This window comes from Quercus suber, unplaced genomic scaffold (assembly GCF_002906115.3).
Source record: "Quercus suber isolate HL8 unplaced genomic scaffold, Cork oak 2.0 scaffold_243, whole genome shotgun sequence".
Classification (NCBI taxonomy): Eukaryota; Viridiplantae; Streptophyta; class Magnoliopsida; order Fagales; family Fagaceae; genus Quercus; species Quercus suber.
Genome location: NW_027069700.1, coordinates 412,463 through 430,156, shown reverse-complemented (window position 1 = coordinate 430,156; position 17,694 = coordinate 412,463). Strand labels below are relative to the sequence as shown.

The 17,694-nt window shown below is 38.9% G+C and overlaps 2 protein-coding genes across 2 annotated transcripts; one reads left to right on the top strand and one right to left on the bottom strand.

Moving 5' to 3' along the window:
• Positions 1–360: 360 nt before the first annotated feature.
• On the top strand, positions 361–2,157 carry LOC112039152 (anthocyanidin 3-O-glucosyltransferase 5). Its single transcript, XM_024071998.2, has one exon. The coding sequence runs from the start codon at positions 537–539 to the stop codon at positions 1,938–1,940; it is 1,404 nt and encodes a 467-aa protein (XP_023927766.2). The 5' UTR covers positions 361–536; the 3' UTR covers positions 1,941–2,157.
• Positions 2,158–12,227: 10,070 nt separating this feature from the next.
• Positions 12,228–13,352, bottom strand: LOC112039136 (uncharacterized). Its single transcript, XM_065780706.1, has 2 exons — positions 13,239–13,352; positions 12,228–12,923 (listed from the first exon to the last, which is right to left on the bottom strand). The coding sequence occupies exons 1-2, from the start codon at positions 13,350–13,352 to the stop codon at positions 12,228–12,230; spliced, it is 810 nt and encodes a 269-aa protein (XP_065636778.1).
• Between the last annotated feature and the right edge of the window lie 4,342 nt (positions 13,353–17,694).

Here is a 17,694-nt window from a genome sequence, read left to right as displayed (position 1 = left end):
ACTTTTATCTCTCACACACCACAAGCACTTATACTTGTGAAGTGACCATCATACTAAAGGTGTGTGATGCTCTTCTTTTTCTTTTTCTTTTTTTATATATACAAGATAGAATTTCTACTCTAATTTAATCTAAGTATATATGTGTGTGAAGCCTCTTCTTGAAAACTTGAACTCCGACTCTTACTCCCCACATCCCACAAGTATTTATACTTATAGAGTGACAACCACACCAAAAGTGCAAGATGATAAATGTGCAGCACTCTTAAAATATGAATAAATTGTGTTTTTTCTTTTAACATTTATGGAGGACCTTAGTATGAGCTTAATGAATAAATATAAAAGTTATAAAAGGAAGAAACACCAGAATATGCAAGTGTCACTCTCTATGCTACATATATTCGGGGTGGCACAAGCACAACCCCTCACCTCTATAAAATATCGAACATACCCATCTTACCATACCATAAACTATCCATCTCCTTCATCGATCGGTCCTTAGACACTCACCTTTTCATCTTCTCTTCTCGCTCACTTCCATGATGACCTCAAAGCCACAAACACACGTAGTAATTGTCTCCAGCCCTGGCGTTGGCCACCTTGTCTGTGATCTTGAGCTCGGAAATCGCCTCGTCGCCGATCACAACGTCCATGTCACCTTCTTCGTCGTCGTTGAATCCAACTCCTCAGCCGGCGAATCCGATCTTATCCAATTAGCCAGAACTCAAAAACTCCTAGACATCATCGAACTAACACCCGTGGACATCTCCGAAAAAGTCGAGCCCAATTCTCCGATCTTCACAAGGCTAACGACAATCATGCGCGAAACAAATCCAATTCTCAGGTCAGCAATTTCATCCCTGAATCCTAGCCCAACAGCTCTCTTCGTTGATATTTTCGGAACACCAGCACTTGATGTTGCTGACGAATTTCACATGTTAAAGTACGTATTTGTTACCTCTGCATTGCCACTTGCTTTAATATTATATGTTCCTGTACTCGACAAGGAAGTAGAAGGTGAATACGTTGTTCAAAAAGAACCGCTAAGGTTGCCGGGTTGTATGCCGGTTCGACCAGCTGATGTGGTTGACCCGTTGCTGAACCGGACCAAGCTTGAATACCGTGTGTTCTTACAAGTTGGGTTGGAGATACGTCGGAGTGATGGGGTTTTGGTGAACACTTGGGAAGATTTGGACACCACAACGCTTAAAGCAATGAGAGAACAAGAACGTTACGGATCAGTACCGGTTTACGCGGTCGGACCGTTGGTTAGACCGGTTAAACCGTCTGGTTTAAAGAGCAAGTTGCTGGATTGGCTAGATGAGCAACCGTTTGAGTCTGTAATTTATATTTCTTTTGGTAGTGCTGGGGTTCTCTCAGCCCAGCAAATCACTGAGCTTGCTTGGGGTCTAGAGCTTAGCCGAAAGAGATTTATTTGGGTGCTACGTCCGCCTATCAAGGACAAAGGTGGTAATGCCTTGGATTACTTGCCTGATGGGTTTTTGGAACGGACCCACAATTTGGGACTAGTGGTCACGCAATGGGCTCCACAATCGGAAATTTTGGGCCATAAATCAATAGGTGGGTTCTTATCTCATTGTGGGTGGAATTCATCGCTGGAGAGCATACTAAATGGTGTGCCAATGATAGCATGGCCTTTATATGCAGAGCAGAAAATGAATGCTACGATGCTAGCTGAGGAGTTAGGAGTGGCTGTGCGTCCCAAAATCGCACCAACTAAAGGAATTGTAGGAAGAGAGGAGATTGAGATGATGGTAAGGAAAGTAATGGGGGATCAAGAAGGAAAAGCAATGAGGGCTAGAGTTAAGGAACTTAAAGACAGTGGGGAAAAGGCTTGCACTGAGGGTGGTTCTTCTTTCAATGCATTGGCTCAACTGGCAAAGCAATGTGAGATGAACTTGCAGCGTCAGAAAGTGAAGTAGGCTGTATGAGCCACCAGTACGTAATTACAGTAGTATAAACAGCGTTATTCTAGTAATGTTGTTTGTATTTTTTAGAAATAAGTATGGGTAAAAATATGAGTAAAAATGAGTGTAATATTGTTTAAAAATTGAAAACATATGTTTAAACACATGTACCAAATAGCCCCTATTATCATTTTTATTTATTTATTCTGTTACCGATTGCTTGCTGCAGTTACTCAAGAATACATTTGTGAGGAATATGTAAACTATATGTATATATGGTTATATTATATGCTTGTAGTGATTTTTTAAAATTAAATTGTGTAAGTTTGTAAATAATGAGGTCATAAAATAGATATTCATTTATTTTAATTCATTCATTATTTAAATAATTCATTTCATAGTTAAGAGTTTTATTATAAATATAAGATTAGTCAATTTAAAATAGGGAGAGGTTTTATTGCATAATAGGTTATGTGATAGTAAAAAGAAAGCATGCGTCCAAGAGTTCACCTAATCATGATTCTTTGACACATATTGCTTTCTTTTTCCTGTTACATAACTCATTATACAACAATTGTTGTGTTGCATATTAGTATGCAGCAAAATATTTCCCTCTTTAAAATTTTGTAAATTCACAATTGGGATATGTTTAAAGAGAACAATATACTCTTAACAGTAATCTTAGCATTGATTTGTGATAGAGTATATATAGGATTTTGCTTACAACAAATGGGGCTAGGTATTTAAATTTGAGTTCTCTCCAGAGGAGAGATCAGATCATGTCAACAGGTGGGCAGTATTTCAACATTTAACGCATGGAGGGAGCTAATAGGTGGGAATAATTACTATGGTGAGTTGGTGACAACTAGATTTTCAGGGACATTGTCTAAAGAAAGACTCAGCATAGTGTTGATTATGACCAACACCCATGATACTTTTTAGGCGACAACCGACATTCCTCCCCGGTAAGAACCATAGGATCATGAATCCATGATACAGTTAGATGGGCCATTATCACTAGATAACTTTCTTGTTTTATTAAGAAGAGGAAAATATCCTATGAATCCATGATAACAGTTAGATGGGCCATAATCCTAGATAACTTTCTTGTTTTATTAAGAAAAGGAAAATAGTTTTAATATATGACGCCAACTTTGTAACAATTGTTTTTTGTCATCAAATTAGGCATTAATTAATGGATTTCAGTTAGCTTAATTGATAATTGAATAAGAGATCTAGGGTTTAATCTCCGTTTACACTAAAAAGTGATTGATGTCTTGATTTAATAATAAAGAACTATCATCAGGAGCAGATGTCATAGATTAAAACTCTCTAAAAAAAAATTAGGCATTAATTGATTTTTTATATAGGCAATGTTCATTATTGGACAATAAAATTTTTTACCAATCTATCTATAATCATATTCTATATAATAAATATTGGGTTTAGAAGCAATATTTTGGATAAAAACAATTTTTTAGATAGAAACAACAACTTATTTTTTCTTATCAAATTTTTAAGATAAAATAATAACAAGGGTTTTAATAAAACATGCAACATACATCTAAGTTTGAGTTGATAGAGACAATTTATTTGTTCTTATCAATTTCTTTAGATGTAGTAATAATAACTATTTTAACAAAGCATGTAACATGCATTTTAGATAAAATAACAATAACATTCATTTTAGATAAACTAACAATAAGTGTTTAAACAAGACATGCAAGATGCACCTAACTTTCAATTGATAGAAACAATAACTTATTTATTTTTATCAATTTCTTTAAATAAAATTACAATAACTAGTGTTTTAACAAAGCATGCAACATGCATTTTAGATAAAATAACAATAAATGTTTTAATAACACATGCAACATGCATCTCTCAAAAAAAAAAAACAAAGTTTCAAACAATTATTTATACAAATCAATATATTTGTCATGTGTCAATAATAAATAGGAGATAATAAAAAATGCCCTTAAATGTTCAGTATTAATCCCACCAATATTGCCTTTAAATGTTCACAAAAATATGACATTAAATGTGAACCATTAATTCCACCAGTATTTCCCTAACAAATCAGTTAAATGGACCTTATGTTATATGGTACGGTTTTTTAGAGTCATTGGAAGGGCTAGCATTAAGATCTCGATTAAAAATGACGGAAAATTATTAAGTACTCTTAAAGTACCATAAATGTGTATTCCTCCCTTTCACATAAATGATGGGTCCTACCATGAATTTAATTAGTGAAACTCACCATTCATGTGAGAAGAGAAAATACGCATTTATGATGCTCCGAGAGTACACAATAATTTTCCAAAAATGACTCATTCTCTACCTTTTCATCTAAATTTTTAATTGGAATTACATTAATTGGAAAGCCTTAAATGGCTTATTAATTGACTAATATAAAATATTTCCAAAACTATTTCATTGAAATTACATTATAATATTATATTACTTAAAATACTAATAAAGAAAAAAAAACTTCCAAAAATATTTCATGGTCATTACATATTGGCTAACAATTTCATATAATTAGATAGATATAGCAAACACTTAACAAATTCCTAAAATATTTATTTTGAATTATAGTACACAAGTAATGACATATCTCTCTCTCTCTCTCTCTCTCTCTCTCTCTCTCTCTCTCTCTCTCTATATATATATATATATATTGTAAGAACCTGATTGGAACTCCTAGCCCAAAAAGTGTGAGGACTTAGATCCAAAAATCTCAAAACAATAAATTTGTAGAGAATGGGTTGGAAAACTGGACTTTAATGAATTGAGCAGCAAACAAACAGGTCTTGATGACAAAGGGAAGAAAATAACGAACTTTGACTGAGGAAAAATGTCCTCAGATCAATCCAAGGAGGCTGATTCTTATGTATTTCTTTTGAAGTTTTATTACAAGTCTGGTTCTAGATTGCTACAGTGTTTCTCTCTTGATTTTCTGATCCCTACCTCTCGGAAGGTCTCTTATATTATATAGATCCCCTTAGACCATCTTAATCCTACACTTGTTGATCATTTGAGCCCTTACTTGAGTGTCTGTCCCATCAGACACCCCCTTTGACTTTCTATGAGTTATGGTAGCTATGACAGCACTGTTCAGGGGTCTCCTCCACATAAATGCGGTCAGAAAAGTAGCTGTCGTGCATTCAATGCGGTGGTAGTAACTTTCCCTTAGATACCTCTAAGCTCCCATCCTTCTTGTATGTTCATATCACCTGTCTCCATCAGTAGATCGTCCTAGAAGGCTACCTTGAGTGATGAGATATGAATCTGATCCTTGCTTCACTCATCCGAAGAGATAATCCTCCTCGGATCAACTTTCTTAACCTTCCTGCTTGTATTTTTCTTATGGGATTCTAAACTTAATACCCCTACTGTAGTTTATCCTTCCTCGGACAAACAATGTCCTCGAACAAAGCCTTAGGCCCAAAATATGATTTGGGGCCCTTATTCCTACAATAGCCCCTCAAAACTCTGGTTTTTCCCTCTCATCGGAGGAGAAAAGGTGGGGTTTTGATTTTTAAGAGACAAAACCATTCATTTCGTTGGTTCGCACGTGTGGAATTACCATTTTGCGCGTCCCATGATTGCTATTGATGCTTCAAAGCCTGCAATGCGTCATTAATTACTCCAAGCAACGCTTTGTCTCCTACATCCAATGATGAGACACAAATCCTACGACTGCCATTTCTTCTTGAATTTTGAGCCAGATAACTCCCACTCAATTCCATCCCTTATATAAGGGACTCGGGGAGATCATTTCCGTCATTTCACAAGTTTTCAAATTTTCCAAAAATTCACAGCTCTCAAACCTTCAAGGTCTCCTAAAATTCTAAAGTCTCCTAGTCCTTTCTTCTGAAAAATTCAAACCTTCAAGGAGTTTCTAAGGCAACCAACGTCCTTACTCTCGTAAGTTTCCTTTTTTCTAGGTTACTATCTCCTCGACCTTCCGCTCTTTACTTCTTTTTCTAAAAAACTTCATCTTTTTCCCTTTAGTTCGACCAAATGGGTAGGTTTAAGCACTTAGTCGACTCTCCCGCCACCATGGAGGCTTTTAGGGCTAAATATCGTATCCCACAGGAAGTAGCCTTGCAATATTGTGCCTCAGACCAGATCCTTATAGATAGAAGGGAGGGTGAAATTGTATTCCAATGATTGCTTTCATAGAGGGAGGAATGACACTTCCCATGGGTAGGATAACTAGAGATTACCTACGTAACCATAGGTTGACTCCCCATCAATGCGCCCCAAACATGTTTAGGGTATTGGGTAGCGTAGACGCTCTCAACGAGTAGATGAGCTTGCGGCTCACATGGCATGAGGTCGTCCACATGTACGATTGCCATAAACTTCCCAACGCAGGATATTATCTCAAGTGTCAATCCGACGTGGTTAGTATCGTGTCTTCCTAAGTCTAACAAATGCATGAAGGATGACTACCTAATTGTCTCTGGGGAGTGGTATGATAGCCTTCATTGCCCAACTCGGGTGGGAGAGCCAGGTGGAGTACCCTAGGATTAGTCCTTTTGGTAGGGGATTTACCCCTTTTAACCTTATTCCCTTTCATTTCTAACACTCTGCCTTCTTCTGATGATAACTTCACTGGTCTGACCATGATTTTCTCCTCGGATGTTTTTACAGATAAGCAATATGTTGCCCCAAGAATCAGCCTAGTCAACGCCCCGGCTCTTAACAAATTGCTAAGGTCCAAGATTTTTGTGAGCAAGGATAGGCAATTGCAAGCCGGTCACCGGATATTGGACTTTGTGCCCCTGTCAAATGCGTTCCAGGACATGGGCCAAGCAATAAGAGCAGGCGATCCACAAATCCACAGGGTAAACGTTTCTCAGCCCAGATCCTTGGCTCGGGAAGACCTTCCCCCAATTGTACTTCCTCCCCAACATTTTCCCAAAGAAATAGCCGCTCTGAGGGAGGAAACCGCCTCTTCACGCTTCTCCCTTAAGGCCAAAATCGATTAATTCTACTTTGAGGAGGACAAGGAAGAAAGAGCAAATCCCGTAATTCAACTTCAGGATTCTGATGACGAGCTAGACAGGAAATCTGCTGCCCACTCTCCCAGACTTGTTACTGTCTGTGTCGATCCTGGTTCTGAGGAGGAAGAAGGAATGGACTTCAGCTAGAGGAAGGGATTGAAAGGTCTCCTTGCCGCAAGGAACCAAGGAGGGTCATCCAAGGTTACTCCTAAGTCCCAAGTTCCTGCCAACCTCCCACCTCCTCCTTCTCTCCCAGTGACTTCAGTTAAACTGCTCTCCAATCCTGATCTGAAAAGGAAAAGGAAAGTGTCAAAAGTGCAGGAAGTGGAGGAGGGCAAGATGGTTCCTCCGAAGAGAGGAAAACAACAAGAGACTGCCAAAGGGAAGAGAGGCACCTCTGTGGAGAGTAAAGAGGACTCTCTTGGGGCTGAAATGCGCCGACCACCACGCTCCTGGGATCCCCAGCTGGAGGTGGAGGGCACCACCATTCCCTAGGATGCCTTGGTCTGAGATTTCCAGAAGGGGCATGCAGTCTACATAACTGACATCTTAGAGCAGCCTCTTCTCCTCCCCCGAGATATGGAGGCTTACAAGAATTTCAAGTAGCCTGACCTCTTCCTGTCCTTGAAGAAGGACCTCGCTATGGTAAGCAATTTACTAGGTCTTTGAGTTAAATGTCAGGCTGCACTTCCGTTCTTTCTCTACTTTTATATTCATGGTTCTAATGTTATTTTTGTGCAGGTTACTTAACAAGTCTTCATGGCTGAGGAGTGGGTTAGGGACGCCCATAATGAGGCCAGGGATGAGGCCCTCTCCCGTGCTGATGTATAGAAGTTCTTGGGGGCCCTCAAACAAGAACATATGGAGCTGACCAACAAGCTGGTTAAGACGGAGAGGGCCCGGGACAGCGTCGAGGCTGGTTTAAAAGCTTGCAAGAGGCAAGCTGAGGACCAGCGTCAGAAGCTCCATCTAACCGAGATAGACTTGGCCACCAAGAGATAGCTGGTCATGGATCTCAAGGTTGAGCTGAAGAAAGTCAAAGATGCAACTCAGGTGGCCAAGGGGGCTGCCAAGGCCGCGGTGAAGGCATCCTATGAACATAGAGTGTAGGATACGAAGACCCAGCTAGCAGAGGAGGTGGTCGTAGTGTGCAAGAACTACTATACTGAGTCATGGGGAGTAACGATGAACCGGGCGGGAGTCCCTGCAAACTTTGAGCTGAGGAGGGCCGAGAATATCTTCTTTCCAAAGGATATTCGAGAAATTCTGGAGTCAGACCCTCCTCCCGAGCAGCTCCCTACCACCCAAGCTCCCCTTCCTGATGCTGAAGTTTCTAAAGGGGCTAGAATGGGTAAGGAGGCTCAGTCACCGATGAAATCCAAGCCCTCCGAGAGCCCTCACTATTAGGGATGTAGTCTCCCAAGCCAAGGATGCGGAGGATAAGTCTAAAGCTGGTGATGTCCACTCTGAGGCTGATAATCCCAAGAAAGACCCTCCCCAAGCCAAGGCCTAGAATCCTAGATATAGGATTTTCTTGTGTAGTTTTTTTTTTTTTTTTATGGCTGGTATATGAGCATATTTCTCGAGGACCTAGATGAACATGTGATACCATGCCCTTGAAATGTAAACAACCTGAAAATGTATTATTATTAATGAAGTTTCTCTTGTCATATGCTTATTTATTGTATAAATACATTGTGCTAACACTCTATGACATCTTTATAAGTGACTTTATAAGTGATTAAAAAAAACCTTAGTCATGCCTAGGTCCTCGGACCAGATGCTTTAGAGAAATTAACACTCTATGACATCTTTACAAGTGATTAAATAGAATCTTAGTCATGCCTAGGTCCTCGGACTAGATGCTTTAGGGAAATCACCACTCTGTGACATCGTTCTAGGGTTCGTTTGGTTGGAGGAGTGGAAAAGTGAGAGGATGGAAATTTTTAATTTTCCCTCTTATGTGTTTGGTTGGAGGGGTGGAAAAGTGAGAGGGTGGAAAACTCTTTTGTTTGGTTGGAAAGAAAAAGAGAATGATAGAAATGTAATTTATATAAATTGACCATTATAACCTTATTACATAATATGTAATAAATAAATTTATTTGTACTCATTAAATAAAACACCATCATTTTTACATTATTATTTTACAAAACACCCATATTAATTTATCTATATACATACTTTTTTTATTAAAATAATATTTCCCTTTTCTTTAATATTTCCCACTACCCCCACCTAACCCCTCCTCCCTTTTTCTGATTCATAAAAACGCATCTCTATCTCCTCTTGTCTCTATCTCCTTTTTACCTCTTTTCTCTGTGTCCGCCTCTCTTTCTTTCTCCTTCTTTCTTTCTTTCTTTTTTTTTTTTTTTTTGGGTGAGGGGTTGCAGTGGATGGCCAGATTTTGGACTAAAGTTTTTGGATGAACATGGGTTTGTCAAAATAAAATGATAGATGATGATTTCGTTTTTGGATGAACACGGTAAAAATTTCGTTTTTTTTTTTTTTTTGAGAATATTTTTCTTTCCTCCTCTTCTTTTACAATTTGAGTTTTTTGCTTTTATTATAGATGATGATTTTGGGTTGGGTTTGCTTAAGGGCAGTGATTTTGGGCAGTGATTTTGAGTTGGATTTTCTATTTGTTTTCCGTTAATTTTGTGTTGATTTTGGGTTAAATTTTTGTGCTAGATTGCAGTGTTTAGTGGTGGTGCTGGGTTTGGTGGTTATTTCCTGCTTCTTTCTTCTTATTCTGCCACGCCCGCGCTGGTTGTTGTAGACGTTGGAGAGGGCATTTTTGTAAAAGTGCAAAGAGGCAATTTTCTCTCATGCGTTTTCCTTCCGATTTGGGGAGACGAAATTTGTGGGCCCGGGAGAGAAAATTTCTCCCGGGTTTTTCCACTCTCCCTATTTTCCTCTCTTTCCCAAACAGTGGAAAATACTGTTTTCCGCTTAGTTTTCCATTCTATGTTTCCTCCCCCCTAAAATCACCCCAACCAAACACAGTGTAAGTGTTAACAAAATCCTAGTCATGACTTATCCTTTGGGTCACATACTTTGGAAAAATTAACACTGCGTTATCTACTGGTCTTTTACTAAGCGTTAAAACAGTTCCAGGGTTATGCTTTACTCCTTGGATTAATTGCTTTCAGTAAGTTAAAGTCCTTAATTATTTATCCAAGTGTGGGACTGAACAAAGAATATCCCCCTTTTTATTTTTTACAAAGTATGTACCTATCTACACTAGATTTAGCCTTCATTGCAGGAGGATCAATTCTTAAAACAAATGTGCGTTATACCCTTTTTATTGCTGATGCTTGATCAAACCACTCAAATTATGGGGAATATGTTATTGTTAGGTTTCATTAAAGACAAACAGCAACAGTTCAGTACTATTTATAACAGAAATGAGCTTCGAAGTACATAAAAGTAAAGGTACGAGAGATAAAAAGGAAAACATTTTCATTAAACAAAAAAAGGGAATACATTGTCTGAGGGCAGAACGCCATTACAAAAAGTTATACAAAAAAAAAGAAAAACTACACAAGAAAATCCTATATCTGGGATTATAAGCCTTGGCTTAAGGAGGATCTTTCTAGGGATCAACAGCCTCGGAGTGGACATCATCAGCTTTAGACTTAGCTTCCGCATCTTTAGTTTGGGAGACCACATCCCTAATTGTGAGGGCATCCTCGAAGAGCTTGGCCTTCATCGGTGACTGAGCCTCCTTGCCCACTCCAAACCCTTTAGAAACTTCAACATCAAGAAGGGGAGCTTGGGTGGCAGAAAGCTGCTCGAGAGGAGGGTCCAACTCTAAAATTTCTCGAATATCCTCCAGGAAGAAGATATTCTCGGCCCTCCCCAACTCGGAGTCTGCAGGGACTCCTGCCCGGTCCATCGCTACTCCCCATGACTCAATACAGTAGTCCTTACATACTACGGCCACCTTCTCTGCCAACCAGGTCTCCGTATCCCGCACTCCACATTCGTAGGATGCCTTCACGCAGCTTCAGCCGCTCCCCTGGCCACCTAAGCTGCATCTTTGACTTTCTTCAGCTCAGCCTTAAGATCCAAGACCAGCTATCTCTCGGTGGCCAGGTCTATCTCGGTAAGATGAAGCTTCTAGTGCTAGTCCTCAGCCTGCCTTTTGAAATTTTTAAACCGGCCTCGGCGTTGTCCCAGGCCTTCTCCGCCTTAACTAGCTTGTTGGTCAGCTCTAAATATTCTTGCTTGAAGGCCCCCAAGGACTTCTCCACATCAGCACGGGAAAAGGCCTCAACCCTGGCCTCATTACAGGCGTCCCTNGAGTTACCATGTAGCCTAGAAATTTGCCTGATCCCACATCGAAAGAACATTTGGAAGCGTTAAGGCGCAACTTGTGCTTTCTCATAATTTCAAAAATGTTCCCGAGATCTCTCACATACTCGGACACTACCTTACTTTTTACCACCATGTCATCTATATAGACCTCAATACTTTGACCCAAGTGCGATTCAAACATCCTAGTCATCATCCTTTGATAAGTAGACCCTGCATTTTTCAAACCAAAGGGCATCACTTTGTAATAGTAGTTTCCAGTGGGAATGACGAAAACTCTTTTTTCCTAATCTTTCAAGGCTAGTGGTATCTGGTGGTACCCTTGAAAGGCATCTAAGAAGCTCATCCAAGGATGGCCCACAGTTGCATCCACTAACTAGTCTATCTTAAGCATAGGGAAATGATCTTTTGGACAGACTTTATTCAAATCTGTGAAGTCTACACACACCTGTCATTTCCCACTTTTCTTCTTTACCACCACAATATTAGCCAGCCACTCGGGGTAGAAAACCTACTTGATAGCCCCTGCCTACTTGAGCTTCTTCACCTTATCTCTGACAGCATCAGGGTGATCCTTGGACAAGCGCCGAGATGGTTGCTTCCTGGGGTGGCAGATGGGTTAATATTTAAGTGGTGGCGAATGAAGCTTGGATCCACCCCTGGGGCTTCATAAGCACTCCATGCGAATATATCCACATTTCCCTTAAAAAAAATCTACCCACTCTTCCTTCTTTAGAGGAGGAAGCTGGGCTCTAATCAGAAAAAACTTCTCCAAATCATCACCAACAACAACCATTTCTAAATCTTCACACTTTGCCTCCTCGGCTGACCCATCGACTAGCAAATTTGGAGCTTTTAATTACTATAACCCCCTTGCAGTAAAGGCCAAGGACTCAGCCTCTGGCTGATGTAAGATGGCGACTACCAGGCACTACCTAACTGTGAATTGACTCCCAACAATCTCTTCAATTCAGCCGCTAGATGGATGTTTCACCTTTTGGTGCAAGGTAGAAAAGACGACTCCCAACACATGTAACCAGGGCTTGGCCACAATGGCCGTGTAGGGGCAATAAGCATCTACCACACTGAAGTCCACCTCTACTACTTCTAAACCCGTTTGTATGAGTAGCCTAATCTGCCCTTTCGGAATGACGACCTTCCCATCAAAACTTACCAAGGGTGAATCATAGGCTGTTAGATCCTCGAGTCTCAAGTTTAGCCCCTTGTACAGGTCAAGGTACATTATCTCGGCACCACTACCTTGGTCCACCATCACCCTCGTAACGTCATACCCCCCAATCCTGAATGTGACCACCAAAGTATCGTCGTAAGGTTGTATGGTTCCAACCTTATCTTCATCAAAAAAGCTCAACACTAGCTGGGTGCTCACTTTTGTTCTCTTTGGTTCAGCATTTGTGCCCTTGGCAGTCAGCCGAGCGACAGAAATTACCCTGGGAGGGCAAGACCTAGTCCTCCCTAGAACGGCAAAGATGACGTTTATCGTGCCTAAAGAGGGTCTTGAAGGAGCATCTCCCCGGGGTTCTTGGCAAATCTGGATCCCCTGGCCACTAGAATGATGCAAGAGATGCTTCAACTTTCTTTTTCGGACTAGCTGGTCTAAATGGTCCCACAAATTTCTACAATCTTCTGTAGTATGTCCTTGGTCCTAGTGGTATTGGCAATAGAGGTTCTAATTGCGCTTCATAGGGTTTCCTGCCATCTTATTCGGCCGTTTGAAGAATGACTCATTCTTAATCTTCTCCAAAACTTAATGAACCGGTTCTCGGAACATTGCATTAACCGTCTAAATGTTGGCAAACCCTGACTGCTCAGTAAAGTCCCTCCGAGGCGGTTGTTGTTGTATCGATCCAACCTAAAATCCCTCCTTTCCTAAGGGATAACCTTAGCCTTACCTTTCCCCTGCTACTGGTCTTCCTCAACCCTTTTTATACTTATCAATTCGGTTCATGAGCTAGCGCACGCTGGTGACAGGTTTTCTCATCAAGGATTTTCTTAAACCGTACTCGGTTGGGAGGTTGACCTTAAAAGTACTGATGGCGACGTCATCAAAGTCACCATCAATCTCGTTGTACATCTCTCAGTATCTATCTAAGTACATTTTCAGGGTCTTCCCTTCTTACATGGATAAGGACAGTAGGGAGTCTAAAGGCTGAGAAACTCTACTACAGGTGAAAAAACGAGAGTCAAATGCTTAGGTGAGCTCTTTGAAGGAACCTATGGAACCCGCCCTTAAGCCATCAAACCATCTTATTGCCATGGATCGCAGACTAGAAGGGAACACCTTGCACATCAAGGCTTTATCCTTGGAATGGACAGCCATTCTTTGGTTGAAATGGCTCACGTGCTCCATTTGGTTTGTTCGACCATTGTAGATGGTGAACGTTGGTTGATTGAATCGCCGAGGGAGTCTCGCCCCTTCAATCTTGTGCATGAAGGGTGATCAGGAAATTTAATTCAGCGCCTTGCTCATAGCCTCACCTTCCAGGCCTTTGCGAGATGGGCTCTTATACCGACATTTGTGATGGTGCTCCTCCTCGCAGGAGAAAGACTTGCTAGGTGGGGTTCTTGACCTTTGTCTATAATTGGCATCCTCTCTATCATCAGAGGAAACATCGGAGCTGAAGGGGTTCGATTTCACTGTGCATAGCGCAGCTTTCTCTTCAGCTAATCGACCTCCAGTTGCAGGGCTCTAGTATCTTCCTCACGAGAGAGATGGCTCTTACCCCAGGGCTAACTTCTACCGGACTGGACAGTATGCACACTCCCCTTTCGATCCCTTCTACATTCGAGGTTAACGAAAGGATTTTCACGTTAGGATCCTATAGATTCTTCCTAGTGTGGACCTGAACCTACTATGGCTAAATGTTGCACTCACTATCACCCAAGTATCCTCCCTACAGACGGCGCCAATTGTAAGGACCTGATTGGAACTCTTAGTCCAAAAAGTGTGAGGACTTAGGCCCAAAAAAACCCAAAACAATAAATTTGTAGAGAATGGGTTGGAAAACTGGGCTTTAATGAATTGAGCAACAAACAAACAGGTCTTGATGACAAAGAGAAGAAAATAACGAAGTTTTACTGAGGAAAAAGGTCCTCGGATCAGTCCAAAGAGGTTGATTCTTGTGTATTTCTTTTGAAATTTTATTACAAGTCTGGTTCTAGATTGTTAAATTTGTAAATATATATATATATATATACTTGTTAAATAAAATAACTATTTTTTTTAGAGATAATTTCAAATTATGGCATTCATTTTTTATAATTGCTTTTTATCATCATATTAAGATATCGATTAGTTTTTTGGTGTAGATGGAGATCAAACCCCAAATCTCTTATTCGATAACAAGCAATTTTACCAATTGAATTAACTGAAACCTAGAAATAAAATAACTAATGTATATTCATGACTATCTTTTGGTTTCAGTAATCAACATGCGTGGGTACACACCTGCGAGTTTGTTTATTTTAATCACTAACATTTGATAGTGCATTTTAATTATTAGTTTATTTGCTTAAATGTGAAATAAAAAATGACTTAAAGTAAATGGGGCAGTTTATCTTATTAAAGTTAACTGATTTGCATAAAACCACATTTTATCCATCGTTTAAATAAACTAGTTGATATCTTATGCAATGTGCGTGTACGCTGTAAGTTTAATTTTAGTAAGAAATTATTTATATGGCTTATGTAGAATACTCATTATGTGTGTAATATTTTAAGAATTAATTTTGATATATTAAACTTTATTGAAAATGAAACATAAAATAAACACTACGATGTTGACGGAAGAGCCTGGTGTGGCTATTCAATGGAAGGGATTTGTGGGGAGAGAGGAGCTAGAGTCTAGAGAAGCTGGTCAGGAAGATCATGGGGGGAAAAGAAGGAATGGAAACGAGAGCTAGAGTCAAGGAGCTCAAATATACAATGCTAAAAGCCTATAAAGGGTTTGAGCAAGGGTGGCTCCTCCTATAATTCATTGTCTCAAGTGGCCAAAGACTGTGAGCTCAACCTGCAAGTCCTAAAATAAGGTTGAAGGAGCTTTGGATGCATGCATCTTTTAATACCCAAGAAAGTCTATAACAATGTAGATATTGTCCACTTTGAGGCTCATACCCCTCACGGTTTTATTCTCCCCTAAAGCACACAACAATGGAGAAAAATGTCTCTACACATTAAAGGAATGTCACTACTTATAGGTACATCCCCATGTGCTTCCCTAGGTGATGTGGGATTCCATGAAATGCAAGACCTCCCTTTTGGGTCACTACATTATGCACTGATTGTTTTAACATATTATGTTCCTAACAGCATTTGCATCCGCTTGTCTAAAATTTTCCATCTATTTTAGTATAAGAACTTATTTTTTTTTATTTTATGCAATCACTTTTTAAAAACATCTACATCAGATGATCTATTATACATTCTGTTTATTTAAATAATTATTTTTATTATTATTTTCATTTTCATTCTCTCTCTCTCTCTCTCAAATATCAAAAGATTCAAAACAATACTCTCTCACCTCACTTCTCTGCCTCTCATCTCTCTCTCTCTCTCTCTCTCTCTCTCTCTCTCTCTCTCAAAAGAATACTCTCTCACTTCTCACCTCTCTGCAGTGCTACTTTGTTGTTGCTTCTACTTCTTTTGGGTTTGATGATTCATAAGGATTTGTATATGGGTTTGATGAGTTTGAGATCTAGATTTGATGAATTTGATGATTTGTATGGATTTGATGAATTTGCAGAGCATTTTGCTGGGATTGAAGAGGAGATAGAGAAGGAAGAGAAAGTCTAATGGGAGAAGTGAAAGAAAAAAAAAAATTAAAAATACAAAGCTACAGTAATCGTATATATTTACACGATTACTGACTTACTGTAGCAAAAAAGTAAATATTTAGTGTTATAAATAGACTGAAGTGGGTAGTTTTTGAGTAAAAATGTGTAAATTTGACATCTTTTTCTATTATATACCTACTAATGTGAATGCTTTAAGATCATCAATGTTCAAACAATGTTTGTCAACAAAAATCAGAAAAGAAGCTTATGCATAAATCATAATGTTTCATTCTAAATACCATAATATTGAAGATTAGTTTTGTTTTGGGTTTCTTTTTTTTAGGGGGGATGGGGGGTTAAGAGGGGGGGAGAGAGAGATTTGAAAACCAACAAGGGAAGAAATTATCTATTGGTTGTCGGGAAGTGAGTCCACATGCTAATACCTTGCCATCAATTCGGGAAATTATAGAATACTTTAGAAATATAATAATGTGTATTCTTTCATCTCATGTAAATAACGGGTTCCATCTTGAATATAATTAATGAAATACTATACGTGAGAGGAAGGAGTACATATTTATTGTGCTCTCAAAATATTCTATTTGTGGGTGGATTTCAATACTAAACAGTAATGTCAACGATGTGCCTATCTTAGACACTATATTCAAAGCAAACTATGAATGATACAGTGGTTATAGAGGAGCATCAGGTAGTAGTTGGAAAACTTTAGAGACAAACCCAATTTCACAATATGCTTAAGTGACTATCAACTTGTGAGTGGTGTACAATAATTTCACTTTTCACCAAATTCCAATGGTCCTTTGTATAAGCAATATAATCTAATCACAAGTTGACGCTTAAGCATATTATGAAAGTGATTGTGGATTTGGGGGTGTCTATAGGTAGACTAGAGCAAACTTTGCCCTTGTGAGAAAATAGAGAAAATTGTGAGGAAGATAATGGATGACATAGGAGGGAAAACCATTTCCAACAGATCATATAAAGAAATTATTAGTGTGACAAAATATAGAGAACAACCCGTTATATTATAGAGTGTCAATATATATACATACATACATATATGTATGTATGTAAAGAGAGAGAGGGAGAGATTTGGATCAAGTTACTTACAGCAGGTGTCATTCTTTGTTAATGTGACATCATTAGAAAGAATATTGAATTAATATTTTGAAAAATTGCACTATTAGATCACACATTTATTTTTAACATAAATGTCAAATTTCGTGTTAATTGAATGTTATTTAATGCCTAATATATAAGCCCATGTTTTATGTATTATTTTAAATCATTCTTCAACAACAAATTCCAATAAATATTTTCTCATCACCCAATAGTTGATATATGTGTGTGTGTGTGCGCGCGCTCTATGTATATGTGTGTGCTTGTGTACGCATGAATATATAGGGTTAAGGTAAAGTTAAACTTGATGTAATTTTTCTCAATATCACATCACTTAGTAACTTTTTATTAAATTAATAATGAAATACATGTTTTCCTTTCCTTTTTTTTTTTTTAATTGTGTTCACCAATTTTTTGTATTAATCCAATGTTGTTTACTTTTCGATCTTCAACATGCTAATAAGGGTTGGCCACATGTATATATAATATAAAATAATGCAACA

Coding starts and splice junctions, on each gene's coding strand:
- LOC112039152 (XM_024071998.2), top strand. CDS start 537: ATGATGACCTCAAAGCCACAAACACACGTAGTAATTGTCTCCAGCCCT.
- LOC112039136 (XM_065780706.1), bottom strand. CDS start 13,352: ATGTACAACGAGATTGATGGTGACTTTGATGACGTCGCCATCAGTACT. Junction 12,924..13,238: donor TGAGAAAACCTGTCACCAGC/GTGCGCTAGCTC, acceptor CAATACCACTAG/GACCAAGGACATACTACAGA.